Raw genomic sequence first — 14,650 nt, 5'->3', positions numbered from 1 at the left:
ATATTAAAAGCAGCACAAGTCAGTGCAACAAATTTTACAGAAGGATTTAAAGGATACAGTGTGTTTACAGAATCCTTTGGTTATATTTACTAAAACACAAGTTACGCTGACAAAGACCACAGTACAAAAAACATTTGGTTTAACTACTTTTAGGATTTCCTTTACTGTTTTCGGTGGTCACAATATAAAAGATGAAGACCCTTACCCCCCAAGAAAACAGATAACCACAAGCAATTAGTCTATTCAAAGGCACTCAGCTTTTAAGTTTGGCAGACACCAAGCTGCTATTTCTTTCATCATTTGCTGGCTAAATAGTCTCTTCAAAAATTCACTCGATGCAATAAATTATACTCAGTGACCAAGCACAAAATCTCATGAATTTATGTGGGAAATTTATTTTGTTAAATAAAATATTCATGATCTTACAAAACTGATTTTACCACACAAGGCCTTTTGATTTTGATTTTTTTTTCCCTTTAACACGTTGAGCCTTAAGCTTCTTTCTTTGCCTGGAATTCATCCATATTGGGTACTGTCCATGCTGGTCTAGAAGAGTTTTTCTGTTTCGTTTATTATCCAGCTCCATTTTGCAGTCATCTGAAAATGAAAGGTATTTATAGTGAGTAAAATACCTGAATCAGCTTCATGGAAGCTATTTTGTTACTGGATTCCCTAAAATGATAAAAATACTCCTAGACACAACAGTACTTGTACACAGAGAGCTGAAGGGTTTATATACTGAAAGCACTTTCCAAACCAATGCAACCGCAACCCAGGAACTTCAACAGTTGATAGTAAATGTGCAATATTCTTCCTCAAAGCTATGTCTGGGCAAAGCATCTTATTCTTTAGTCTGCAATCTGCTCCAATCCTGTGTCTAAGAACATTGTATGCTCCATCATGGAATCATGCATGAAGCCATAGGCTTACTGAAACATATGCACACCTTCTATAATGTAATGTTTAAGATCTGTTCTAAAAATGTATTCTGAGTGGAAGATGAAGACAGGTAAAATGAATAGTAAAGAGAAAAGCTGAAATACAATGACAGTAGGAAGTATCAGCCAGTGATGCAACACTTGCCTCAAGGAGTGAGCATGACGCCAGGCCTAACACATTTACAGGCAGAAAGAGAGGATTAATCTCTACAATCAGGAAGACTGCCCATGACATGGTCACTCCCAAGAACGGCATCACCAGCTGGATAACACCCCTTGAACGTCATGTCTCGGTGAGACAAAAAGATGCAAGAGGAACACCTTGCTAAATATTGACTGGAACCATGCTCTGTAATTTCATCCCAACCCTGTTCCCAAACTGTATGTATGCTGATGCCATGAAGATTTTTTGCCTTTTCTTTTATACCCCTGTTATACCTTTTTAACAACTTCTGTATTCTTAGTGCTTTTTGCCTACATTCTTGGACTTGTTTGTCAAGCTGAGAGACTAAACATTTTAGAAGCTTCGTAGTTAGGGATCAGTGTGCCCCAGACACCAAGGTCCTCTCCAGAACACATTCTGTAAACTAAGATAGAACCATCCAGGGGAAGGCTCCTTGGGGAGGGGGGCTCACTCAAGCCTCTCATTGGGGAATCTTTGATAGATCTGCTAATTAGTAAAACCTATAACGTTATACCAGATCTTTTGGGGGTGTGCATTGCGGTGGGCATTGAGGTGCACTTGACCTAGACGTGTGCACCTAAGGATCCTTAAAACAAATACCAAGGTAAAATCCCTTTTCCCCTTCTAACCATGTTTGACTCTTGATTTTAAGACCAGGAAAAGGCATCGGTGCAATTCAAGCCTTTACCACAAATTTTACGGAGAGGAAAAAAAGATTTTTATGTTGTGCCTGTCTGATAGTGGGAGACAAAGCTCAGGAGGAAAAGGCCAAGGTGCTGCTTCAATAGTTGAGGCTGATAGTCTATAGGAATCTGCAGCAGACACATACTTAAGGAGCCCTAAGCTGGGGTACAAATACTTGCAATCAGCATAGAATCAGCACAGGGTCCTGGTGGCAGAACCAAAACCTTATCCAGCATGGGACAGGCAGCAAGAAGTTCCAGCTCCAGAAACCTCACAAGGTGTCAGAGAAATGCAACATGAGACCTTCTTAGCAGCATGGTTTTCCAAATGGGATAGGAGATTCAGCCTCCAACAACACACCACCAAAACACCCAGCGCCACATACAGAAGCTGCTTCTCTGACTCCTGTCCTATCATACAACATCTTAATCTGTTACATGAATTTGGAATCCAAAGAAAGGACATCCACAATAGAAGTCAGCTGCAACATAAACTAAATGAATACTCCTGGAGTAACAATACAAGTTGTTCACATGGAATAATGTCTCTGTTGTATTTTGCAATCTCAAGGATGCTGCAGGAATCAGTAACAGGAAGAAACCCACAGAACAGAAGTCATTCAAGGACATACAGAAAACCTATCAAAAGGTTAGACCTATCTAGACAATATGTCTATCGAAGACAATCAGAGAAAAAAAAGCTATAAAACTGGTTTTTGAAGCAGACTCAATGGCCATGATTACCTTGAGAAATATGTGCATGCCTACAAAGTTTGAAAAACTGCTACAGAGGCTAAGCAGACCTTACATTATTTTTTTCCTAAGAGGAAAAACTGAAAAAAAAAAAATTTCACGGTGTGCTGTAAAAAATACCCTAAAGTAATACAGTAAGATGTGTGTAATAAATACCTATGTACTTTCTTTGGCTGGAAAACTATTTATCTGTCTGTGGAAAGTACATATTATGGGTGAAATTTTGATCTACTTTGCTTCTTGTAACACTTGGTGATGCAAACTCCCTTGTGTCCACAGTTAGTCCTGAAAAGTCCTCTCAAAGAAGACACCATTATTTTCACAAAACTTGTAGCTGCTTTTGTGAAATACATATTTTCTTAGGTATTTCTAAGGCTGCTATGTCTGTTTAAAAGCCAAGTGAAATTGACCACCTGTAGAGAAGCTGCCAGCAGAGTTGGAAGAAGGTGCAGGAATGACAGATAGCCATGCATTTGCTTCAGAAACTATGTTTAAGGTAATGATTTCTCCTTCAATTTCAGCATCAGAAGTCTGCCAATCTTCCAAAACATTTTGGAAATTCAATTCTAACAATCCCTTAAAAAACAACTTTTACACCTGGTTTTGTGGGACAAATCACAACCATGGATAAAATTACAAATTATACTTGAAGCCCTTAATTGGGCAAGTATTTTTAAATGCCGTTCTAGTTCCATTTCCAGTATCAGAACATCTTAAGTGGCATAAACTGGAGAATCAAAAAAGGACTGATTTAGTTTGGACATCATTTTTGGAAAGAGGTGTCTTTCTGACTCCTATCCAGTATGCAGCTATTTAAAACCTTTGTTTCCACTTCCTGGGTTACTTCCTTTACAGATTACATTTGATTCCAGGCACAAAGAGGAAGATGGCGTTATATGTAGACACCTAATACCACCTACTCCTGCACCATGTGCAATGCAACAGTAATTAGTACTGAGAAACTGGGCCCGTACTACTCCTATCCCAACTTCTGTACGTTTAGTAGCCTCCTTAAATTAGGACAGTTCAGCAACAAACACAACTGTGTTTGGAACAACTGCTAAGTGGTGAATCCGCACTCACCTGATGTTGTCAGAGCTGTCTCTCCATAAGATACATTACTTACTTTACACACTAAAATCAAATGTTAATAACCTTGTTCCACAAGAGACCGGATGCAATATGGATGCCAGTGTTGCGAAATGGCCAGATTCAGTGTTTTAGCTTTAGAAGACAAGCTTTCTGACTCACTGTTCTCAGACTGTAATAACCATACTCCTGATCCCGGCGGTGAAAGTCACAGCATCAGTAACAACACCGCAGGACCTCCCACACCTGGGCGACTGCAGCAGGAAAAGCCAGCCAGAGCCCAACTCACCTCTCTGCTCCAGGACTTTCTCGGGAGGCAGGACGGTCGCCACCTCCTTGACCTCCTCCATAATGACATCCGCTTTGGTTCCCAGGATCTTCTTCAGCCTCTCCAGCTCCTTGGGCGCGTTCTTCTTCCTCTTCTCGGCCCGCATCTTCCTCCTCCATTTGCTCCTCAGGCTCTTCGCCATGTCCTGCGGGGAAGGAAGCGGGAGCGGTGAGGGCGGGCCGCGCGCACCGCACACGAGGCCGCCACGCACACTCGCGCAAGGCCGCGCTGCCCACCCGCGCATGCGCAAGCAAACCGAGGCGCCCGGCCTCCCGCGGGGGTAGACGGGCCCTACCGTAACTCTCCGAGGGAGCGCGCAGCCGCCTTCCTGCTTCGCGTCCGTGCAGGATTGTGTCCAGCCGCCGCTGCGCGCCCAGGGCGGGGCATGAAGGAATGAACATGTGTTCCATTACAATGTAAAAAGGAAGGCTTTATTCTTAGCTCCTGCCCCGCTGTTCTGAATGAAAGGCAAAGGGAGGGATCATCACACTCGCTCAAACCCATTCTCAGTCGTACTTCAAGAGCTCCACGGACAGAGCTTGCGGTCACAGCGCGGGGCAGGCAGGACGCGCGTCTTTGCCCAAGTACTCCGTTCCTCGTCGCTCACCTCTCACTGACAGGACAGGCGAGCAGTAACAATCCCTCACCGAACAGGAAGGAAGAAAGCCTTTCAAAATTGTTTTTACGCTGCCTGCCCCTCCAGCATCTCCACAGCGCGGGAAGCAGCCACAGTCACAGCACCTCTACCCTACCAGCACCGACCACTGTCAGCACCCTGAAGTTCTCCGGTCTCAGCTGCAAGAACAGGCTAAAGGCTTTCCAATTTTTATTGACACACAATGGACTTTATTATACCCAAGTTGATAAAATGCCATAATCAATCTCCACATGATTTTTCAGAACACTGAAAGATAGGCAAAAAATAATACTAAAATGAAGAACATTCCCTTTAATTGTTCAATCACCCTCACAGCTTCCATAGTGACAGCCCTTAACAAGGACAGAGTATGTCTGTCAGAGACAGCATTCCATTTTATCAAACAAAAACTTGAAAAAAAAAATTAGCTTAGAAAAACACTGCCTAATGGTAAACTCATGCTACCCCTCTATGGTACACGAATGATCAATCCCAAAGGAAACATTTTCAGCAGCTACAGAACAGCAGGGAAGCTTACTCTGGAGCAATCAGGAGTTGGCAAAATTTTAATCATTAATTACATCAATTTCAAATGAAGTGATTAAAAAAGTGACTGCAATGATGACAGCATGTTAACTACATAAAATACGTGGTCTGGAGAAGAACTGTAGCGACGTAAAAAGCCATTTTCCCCCTAAGGAGGGATCAATATTCATGGAATGCAAACATAGTCTTTAGAAGGCAGAACTACTGAGTTTGCAGATCATCCAAATGCTTAACTTTCATTGTGCTGTAGTCAAACCACACCACTTTTGACTATTTTTTATTAAATGCCTCCAGTAAACGCAGCAGGTGTAAGAACAGATTGATGATGTCCAAGTAGAGATTGATTGCAGCCAGTATGTACTCTTCAGGGGACAATTTGTGCATCAGCAAATGAGTGTCATAAATAATAAATCCACAGAACAGAAGAGCTCCAGCAGCAGCAAACACCAACTCTATCGTCTCACTGTAGAAAAACAGCTGGAGGCAGATAAAACATGAAAAAGATACTTGTGAATTTCATTTTTTAAAATTTTAAAATCCCTGCATAATGATACGCGACATTTAAAGCACAGTCTTTCTACTGTTATGTATACAAAACCACAGTGTTATGGTGCTATTTCAATGCTCTTATTCCATATACTCTCCAGTCACACAATATCTGACTGAGTAAAAGTGCCTCCACGTAAGAGGGAGGAAGCTTTGGTCTCCAGAATACTAACAGCAGAACAACTAGAAAACCAAAATACAATTAAACCCCAAATCTCCTTCACATTCTCTTCATCAAGTAGTGGATCTCAACTGACAAATTTTGTCGATCAGCCGAAATACCCCTGTTACGTTGGCAATAACAGCACCCGACTAAAATACAAATTGAAAATATGTGGTTAAAAGATCACCGCCATGATCTAGAACAGTAATGGATCTGGTTAGGCATTTTTTTTCATTAAGCTATATTGGGCTGATCCAAACCTTTTAGTTATACTAGAAGTCAGTAAAAGGTCAGGCTCTGAGTGACCTGATCTTAGTGCAAGGTGTCCCTGCCCAGGGCAGGGGGGCTGCAACTAGATGATCTTTAAGGTCCTTCCCAACCCACACCATGCTGTGATTCTATGCATATCTTTTAACTGTGAACACAAGGTATCTTACCCTCAAGAAACCCGAGAAGATTAAAATCCACAAACAAGTGAAGAGGCTGAAAGAAAATAAATTACACTGTGACCAACAATATACTTTCTTTTAGACTTAACTTAAAACATCCTCCTTTCTTATAAAATCTCTTCACAATGTATTTGCCAAGTAAATGTCTGGAATTCTTAGATGCCAACTGTTCACTGGTGTCAGCAGTACAAGTTTTATAAAACTGTCAAAAGTTATGTTCTAATTTTAATTTTATTTAAAGATTTGAAACAACTACTTTCTCTTGCAGTGAAAAATCCAGGTAAACTAGTTTTCTATTTATTTTAAGATTCATAATCTTAAAATTGAAAGAATTTACCAAGAAATCAGAACTGGGTAAAATTAATAATTTAAAATAAATAACCCTCACCATTCCCTTAAAGCAGGTTCTGTTGACCTGAATTTCTAATTATACCTGCAAAGCTTGCTTTAAGAAAGAAAAAAAAAAACCCTTAACAGAAAAAAAAATTCTAAAGATCATCAATATGACAACATACCCTGCTCCAAATTTGCTGAAGTCTCTCTTTGACTGCAAGGTATATGCAGTCAATCCAAGAAATACAGCAGTAGTAAGAATAAAGGCTTGCAAGACGATGGAGACATCATAGAAACTCACTATAAACACAAAAAGTAATCTGTCAATTAAAGAACACTACATGATGTATTTGCTCAGTTATCTTTTGAGGAAACAGATATGTAAACTTAACTGCGAACAAAATTAAGTAAATTATGCCTGAACTTGTCTTTGCATTTCGAATTCATGATCACAGGACTCAGGGACCTTGCACTAGCTAAGTTTGACAGTTACTTTATAGCTGTAGCTTCCTAAATGGAAATAACAGGTCTTTCCTACTCAGAATTATAAAAACACCAACAAAATAAAACAAAAATATTTTAAGCATAAGTAAAAAGAGATCTTAAGGAAAAAATCGATCTGAATTTTTCATGATACTGAAACTAGGTGAAAAATAAAACAATCTCCTATAAAGGCTCAAAGTTTTGATTAGGGGACAAGGAGGGGAAAGATAGCAGAAACAAGTGGAACCCTTTCTTCCCTCCTTCCTCCTTTCCCCAAAGCAGGAGATCATAAGCCACAATGAGGAGGTTTCGTCTTATGCTGTAGTTCAAGGTGATGCCATGACTTGACTGCACACTGCCTCACTTCAGCCCAGGCCATGAAGTACAGCACTCTCCAAACTGATACTCCCTTTGAGGAAATTGAGGGGGCAGATAGGAATGTTCCAACTTGAAGATCAGCTCTGCTGAGAGCTGAACATTACGAAAAAGAACATTTTTAGCTATGCTGAAAGAATGGATTCCCCAACTCATTTCTCACTTCAAGTTTATAGTTTCATTTCTGATTCAGAATCCAGTTTTCTCCCTCGATTCCCTGGTTTTGCTAAACTCCTATCACTGTCATTAAAATTTTCAAACAGGATTCATTATCATTTTAGTCCCATCTAGAAAACCATAATGGCAATCAATTAGTACAACATAATGGATTCCTTTTCCAAACTCTTTATGGAACCAGACAATAGGATGGCTACTATTTACCTGTAATGGCAACTGTCAGTGCTTCCAGTAGCGTCTACAAAAAGCAAACCCAAAAAAATAGGATAAGAAAAAAATCAAACCATAAAACACTTACATGAAGATTTCACATGCAGTGACTCCCATTCTGCTATATAATCCCAGCATGTATTACATTAGGTCTCCTGTTAAATCTTTGTGTATGAAAACATGTTTAATTTTCAACAAGAAAATGGCAACCATACTGTCTTGCTGGGACGAAGTTGTGTTACATAAAAAGAGTACAATACAAAGTGAAAATGAGTGAGAGACTGCCCCTATAGAAAAATGTCATTTACATTTTCTACTGTAAGTGCACAGCATTTATCTTACACTTCTTACAAACTATTCAAGGGGCTATAAAATTAATACACTTTTAATATCTTGTTGGACAGCTGTCTAACACAGTGTCTGCATCAGTTTCCTTTCCACACTTCTCCTTTAAACCATCTGTTTACTTACACAGGAAAGCTGTCTTTCTGTTTTAACACAAATACAATTTAGGCAACTCTTACAGCATCAAATTCTAATTGAGCTACTGTGACTTCTTTTCAGAAAACTGATTTGCTACATAATCCAAACTATCCAAGAGCAACTGTTAGCCTGGATCTACATATTCACAACATCAGGAAGAAGACTGAAATTTGAGGACAGCTCTGACTGACCTGCCTGTGCTGGACACATGCTCAGAATTTAGCACCAAAAAGACAAAAATTGGAGAAATAGACACATATGGCTGGTTTGGGTCTCTGCTGGAGGCCATCCATTAAACAATTTAGGTAACAGGAATGCCTCCTCCTTTCCTACTGAGCAGTTCCATAGAAAAAGTCCCTGACATCAATAGAACAGTGAGAGCAGATAGATAGGTTTCTACACACACACAAAAACCGTTGCTCAAACTAGTTCCAAGTTCTAACACTCTTTCTAAAAAGATGCTGAAAGCAACCTGAAGTGACTGCTATCTAGGAACAACCTGTGGACAGAATCTCCAAAAAGCAGCTCAGACTTTCATAAATATATAGGATGTCTTTCAAGGAATACAAGAAAAACAAATGACATACCTCTAGTTTCAAGGAATTCATTACAATGCAAGATATTCTAGGGACTATTAAATTGAATTAATTAATAAATTAATAATTTAATTGAATAAAACACTTACAAATCCAAACAGCAGGTATAAATTAACAGGGTGCTGGTGTCTGTAGAGGGTCAGTGCCACAATTACAGCCAGAGATCCAAACCCAGATAACAAAAGCAAGGCAGGCCTGTAAAATTCCACATAAAAAAAAGTAATCAAATAGCTGGAAGACGATGGAACAGTTTATATAAAACCAAGTTTTTAAGTGATCACCTAGAAAAAGATAACCAAAGTAAATGTAATGCAAGTTTACAGTGAAACTGTTCTAAAACATACTAGTACTGATAATCAGTTAAAAATAGTACAGTCACAAGTAAAGACAACTTTTTCATACTAAAGCTAAAGATTGCCCAGGAATACATTACCTGGAAATGAACACATACAAAGAAAAAAATCCATCCATACAAAGTAACAGTATTAAAGTATATGTAATATTTTGCCGGTTGTGAACTCCACATTCAGAGAACTATTTTTCATAAGCACCTGAATGCAACAAACATGGGCACTAACTGCACCAAAGAAAATCAGTACTGACCAGTAAGTCTTGCTAAATCATTCAAGTAGCCCTCCAAGGAAAAACGGGACCAACATCAAACACAAAATCACAACAGTTTTAAGTGAGTAGGACAATTTTAAATGATGAGATTTAAGTAGAAAACTATAGTTTTACAACCACTGTTGTATACACAATAGGTTATACAGAAACTGAAACTTTCTTGCAGTGTTTAATCCTCCTCTTCTATTTGGGCTTTGAAGTGAAAGTAAAAGTCCACAAGCGCACTTAGAGGAAAAAAGAAACTAGACTCAGTGCTCTCCTCATTTCCCAGCTGTTCTTTTCCCTGGCCTGTTCACCACAGTTTGCATTTTGAGACTTTTATTTTATCATGAAAATCTGAGAGTCAAAAAGAAGCAAGCCCACAGGAATTCAAGCAGACTAATTCTTTGGGGTTTTTTTCTGGGGGGGGGGGGGGGGGGGTGGGAGGGGTGGGGAGGGGTTAAGGGGAGAAAGAAGATGGGAGAGAAGGAAGAGGAACAAGACGTGATTCTGCTTTTTGGAACAGGCACCTATAAACAACAGTATTCCAAAGAGAATCTAAAAGAACTTAGACTGTAAAACAAGAAATGTCAGTAACTGAGATGTTCTGCAACTCATGTAGAAGTTTGCATAGTATAAATATTAAAACAAGCACTATTAATAAAGCATTAAAATCAACAACAACACAACAACAACAAAAATAATAATAATAGTTTTCATAGTAAACCAAGGAGAAAAATGTCAGAGAAGAAAAGTTACTCCCTAATCAAGTTTAAGAATATCTATTAGAAAATCAAAACACAAGTTATAAAAATTATTAGGAAGACTGAAGTATAGCAACAAGCTACATAAATTATACTTAACACATGCTAAACAGCTGCATTTCACCTTAGTATTTACCTCTCATGAACAAATGCCTGCACTCCAGTGGAGTATAGGAAAATTGCAGACGTGACTGTGGTCAATAGAACTTGAACAGAAAGAATGCTGTAGACTTTTCGTAGAAATGCTGGGATAAGGAAAATAAAAACGAAATCACTTTTGACTTACACTTAAAAAGTTCAACAGTAAATCAGATAAAAATTTTCATTTTCATAAGGAACCATTATAAAGTTATAGTGAAAAAGCACAGAACAAAGCTGTAAAAAGCCATTTTACTTTAAAAAAATTGACACAGTATTACAGCAAAATGACATTTATTCCTGGACATCATTATTTAACCATTAACAATGAAGACAAAAGAAATATAGAAAACATTCGCAAGGAATTTACTTTGGATTAGTTTAAGACCTACATACACCCATTCACTCTCACTATACTAACAGCATACCTTCTCCGTCATGTTACTGGTGCCTAATGGACCTAACTGACAGAGGATTAACATGGAAGGCAGAAACAGCCACAAACGTTTAAAAAGGTAACGTTTTTACATTAATGTCTATTTGATTGCCCTTCCATCATATTCAATATAATTTATCATCATTTACAACTTGCATTGTACTGAATGGTTATCCACAGGCACAGACTGCTGGAAAAAAAAAATCCTAGAATGAACAGGCTCCTTAATTCTAGAATTATCAAAAGCAAAGTGTAGTTCAGGACATACAGATACATCATACAGATATTCTCTGTTCTGAATAGAAGGAGACCAAGTCCATTTAGGCAAAATGCTGTGGAAGGAAGAATAAGCTTATAGGAAAAAATTTCAGTCATTAATAGCACAGTCTTAAGCTTAAGAGCACATTCTACAAGAAACTCAATTACCTGCTTGCCACAGGTAAAGTAAAATACACTTGTAAGCCATGAAAGACTGGGGCCTACTTTATCATAATAAACCGACCAAACCTAGAAGTAACCTCCTAGCACGCAAAGCCTTCCCCCCACATTACTAAATGCATCAGCAATTTTGCTAATGGCATTATCTGTTTCATACCTCCTATGGCACACCCTTTATTTTTCAAAGAAGATAAAACTGTATTTTAACAGGAAGAGGTCTCCTGATTATCAGAAATAAGTAATAAAAAAATCTCACAGCATGAAGCCAGTTTTACTCCAAAATGTGTCCAGTAACACTATTCAACAAGGATTACTGATTAGACAGATTCTACAAGAGTACTCAATACCTTTGAGACCTGCACATGAACAGCAAAGCAGGATTTCTTGGGCATTAGTATGACCTCTTAGCACACCAAATGCTTCAGTGGAAGAGACAAAAATTTTAACACCTCACAGAAGAAATTCAAATCCTTCATGTGTCATGGTTAAACTTCTGTAATTACAGACACCAGTTCTAGTATTTATGAATCACAGAATTAATAAGGCTGGAAAAGACCTCTGAGATCACCGAGTCCAACCTATGAACGAACACCACCGTGTCAGATAGACCCCGGCACCAGCTGCCACCTCCAGGCTTTCCGTAAGCACCTCCAGGGAGGTGCGTCTCTGCAGGGACTATGTATCTCACGTATCATGTTTGGATTTCAAAGATTCATCACTCTGGACAAAATCAAGTCTGAATCTACACCGGGTAACCCCTCTCAGGAGAAGACCTACCCCCTTCACGGTTAAACGACAAAGCCTTTAGCCGGCCGCGGTCCCTCACCCTTGATGCCTAACCTGGACTAAGTAGCGCCCTGGCTCCGCACTCACAGCCTTTACCCAGGTTAAAACACTGCGCAGAACCTGATGCAGCTCAAGGCCAGAGGTGACCGGGGTATGACAGAGGCACTTGTTGAGGGCGCGGCATCCCCTCGCCCCCCCGCCAGTGGGGGCAACGGGGCCCTCTCCGCAAGCGCTTGGGGGGGCTAAGGCGGGGCCACGCGGCTCTCCCACTCCTCCGCAATCCCTACCCATGCGGATGTGGACGCTGGCCGAGGCCACGTTGCTGCCATAGTTGAAGTCATCCTCGATGGAGCTCCGCGGGTAGCTCTGCTCCGCCGCCATGGCCGCCGCCGGCCTCCACTTCTGGGGGGCGCGGCCGCGCTGCGCAGGGCCGAGCAGGGCGCCCTGCCGAGCGGCCGAGCGCGTCGATCGCGCGTGCCGCCTTTGTCCCGAGCGCCGCGTCCTGCCCTGGTCTGAGTGAGCTCTGAAGGGTCGGGAGAGGACGGTCCAGTGACTGAAAAATCCCAGCTCTGCGGCTGGTTTTCACCTTTGATTCATCTCTGCCTGCTCTCCGGACTGTGCTGCGGCTATGCACAGCTGCCGACGCGTACCCGCGTTCAGCGGTACCCGATGGAAGCGGCGTCGGGACTGATGCTCCGGTCAGAGTGTATCCCATAGAGATCAGCTCCACTTCTAATGCAACCTTTATCGCAAAGCAAATGGCCTAGTTTCGTGTCCCGTCCTTCAAGCTCAGTGTAACTGAACAGAAAGCAAAGCGTTTCTCAGGCGTCACAAAGTGCTTGGTAGAGTCGGACCTGATTGTAGCTCACACTGAGGAATCACAAAAGCTAAGATTTGGGGATGTGGATGGGGGGAGCGCAGTAGGCTATTTTTTTAACTTGTGAATGTTATCTAAAGTGTGCCAAGAAATTGAAGCGACAGACACTTTAGAAATACATGTAATAGATTAGATTAGAAGTGCTTTTAAAAATTGGAAAATAGTTGTCTGAACTGTATCCAGTTTCTCAAGGGAGAAGTAAATCAGTTCCATGATTTTGTGATGAAATAATGTTGAGCAGTTTTTCTACTGAGTTGACTTAAGATACTACATTTCAATTGCAGAGACAAGAATTATGAGCATGACTTTATATTCTGGGAAGTATTTATGATTTTCCTAGCATCATTTTGCATTTTTAGTTGCTGCAGAGTAGGATCTTTCAGTTTAAATCCTGAATTTGGAGCTTTATGCATTGTTTGCACTGCTGAATAGTAACTGTTTTGAAAGAGTTATCCTGTGTGTTTTCTTGCATCTGCCTCTGCAGAAGAACAACACTGATGTTCTCCCAGAAGAAGCATTTAGAGTTCTGGTCAAGCATCTGGTGTTGCCTTCGCCTAATACATGCAGTGCTGTTTTCTTTAAAATGCCTCTTAGAGACATTCTGTGTGAGAAACCGAAAATTTCAGAGCATTGCCGCAGAGTCGACCCCTGCAAATAGTTTGAGGCTTGAGACGATTGAAGGACAGACATAATAGTAGCCTTCAAATATTTTTTATAAGGCTGTTGCAGTCCTCCAGCTGTGGAGAAAGTGTCACATAAGAGGTAGCACGGCTTAAACTGCAGTTGGGAAGATTCAGGGTGAAAACTTGAGTACTTTTAAGAGTAATCAGGGTAAAGCTATGGAATAGTTAGCCTGGGATTTAGGCCCAGGCTGGGAGATAGGAGATGGCAGGAAACAGGCATGTGAGCCTTTGCACTCTCACCTCCTATGTGGAAGATGTTGGTGTGATGTAAGCCACCAAGGATCAGTAATGAGCTTATTCAGCAAGGCAAAAGACAAAGCAGCAAAATTACCCAGTGACGCCACTGAGAAGCACAGTCTACCAAAGTTGTTGCAGATGGGAATGGAAAATTATTTACATCTGTGATACTGATAAAGGCCATGATTTTCATGCCAAAAGAGAGCATCATTCTTGTCTTAAGGTCATTCTTGTTATTTGCAGGCACATACACTGTGCTGTGCAGTTCTTTGGAGTGACTGTGCTGAATGAACATTTAATGACACTGAATCTAGCTGAGTGCTTTCAATGTCTTTGCAATTTTCCATTCCTCACTTGGGAAAGTATACCTTGTAAAATGCTAAATATGCCTTATAAAAAGGAAAGTGTGTTTTACATTGCCTTTCTTTTCTGTATTTGATGTTTTCATAAACATACCTCCATCATACTATTTTTATTTGAAACCACAGCAGTCCCACAGTGACTCGCTTAGGACTGGCTAGACGCTCTCACTCCATGTGTGTGCGTGCAGGGGTGAAAGAGCTTTCTGTCCTCCCAGGTTCTGGTCTGGGCTCCAGTATGGAGAAAGGAAGCTCACTGTCACTGGAGGCCTGGGTAAGGACCATGAACTCCTCTGTGCCTTTTGTCTGCGTTATACATAATCGGTGGTTTTGCTGGAAAAAGTCCATCTGTTGCT

General features: G+C 40.6%; 2 protein-coding genes across 2 annotated transcripts; both read right to left on the bottom strand.

Annotated features, from left to right (window-relative positions):
- Positions 1–370: 370 nt before the first annotated feature.
- Positions 371–4,226, bottom strand: LLPH (LLP homolog, long-term synaptic facilitation factor). The gene is made up of 2 exons (XM_032106888.1): positions 3,937–4,226; positions 371–597 (listed from the first exon to the last, which is right to left on the bottom strand). Exons 1-2 carry the CDS (start codon positions 4,217–4,219, stop codon positions 437–439), a joined length of 444 nt encoding a protein of 147 aa, XP_031962779.1. The 5' UTR covers positions 4,220–4,226; the 3' UTR covers positions 371–436.
- Positions 4,227–4,784: 558 nt separating this feature from the next.
- Positions 4,785–12,606, bottom strand: TMBIM4 (transmembrane BAX inhibitor motif containing 4). The gene is made up of 7 exons (XM_032106887.1): positions 12,426–12,606; positions 10,477–10,585; positions 9,063–9,168; positions 7,889–7,922; positions 6,832–6,949; positions 6,305–6,350; positions 4,785–5,635 (listed from the first exon to the last, which is right to left on the bottom strand). The coding sequence occupies exons 1-7, from the start codon at positions 12,517–12,519 to the stop codon at positions 5,429–5,431; spliced, it is 714 nt and encodes a 237-aa protein (XP_031962778.1). The 5' UTR covers positions 12,520–12,606; the 3' UTR covers positions 4,785–5,428.
- Between the last annotated feature and the right edge of the window lie 2,044 nt (positions 12,607–14,650).

This window comes from Corvus moneduloides, chromosome 4 (assembly GCF_009650955.1).
Source record: "Corvus moneduloides isolate bCorMon1 chromosome 4, bCorMon1.pri, whole genome shotgun sequence".
In the NCBI taxonomy this organism is placed as follows: Eukaryota; Metazoa; Chordata; class Aves; order Passeriformes; family Corvidae; genus Corvus; species Corvus moneduloides.
This window is presented reverse-complemented; position numbering and strand designations above follow the sequence as displayed.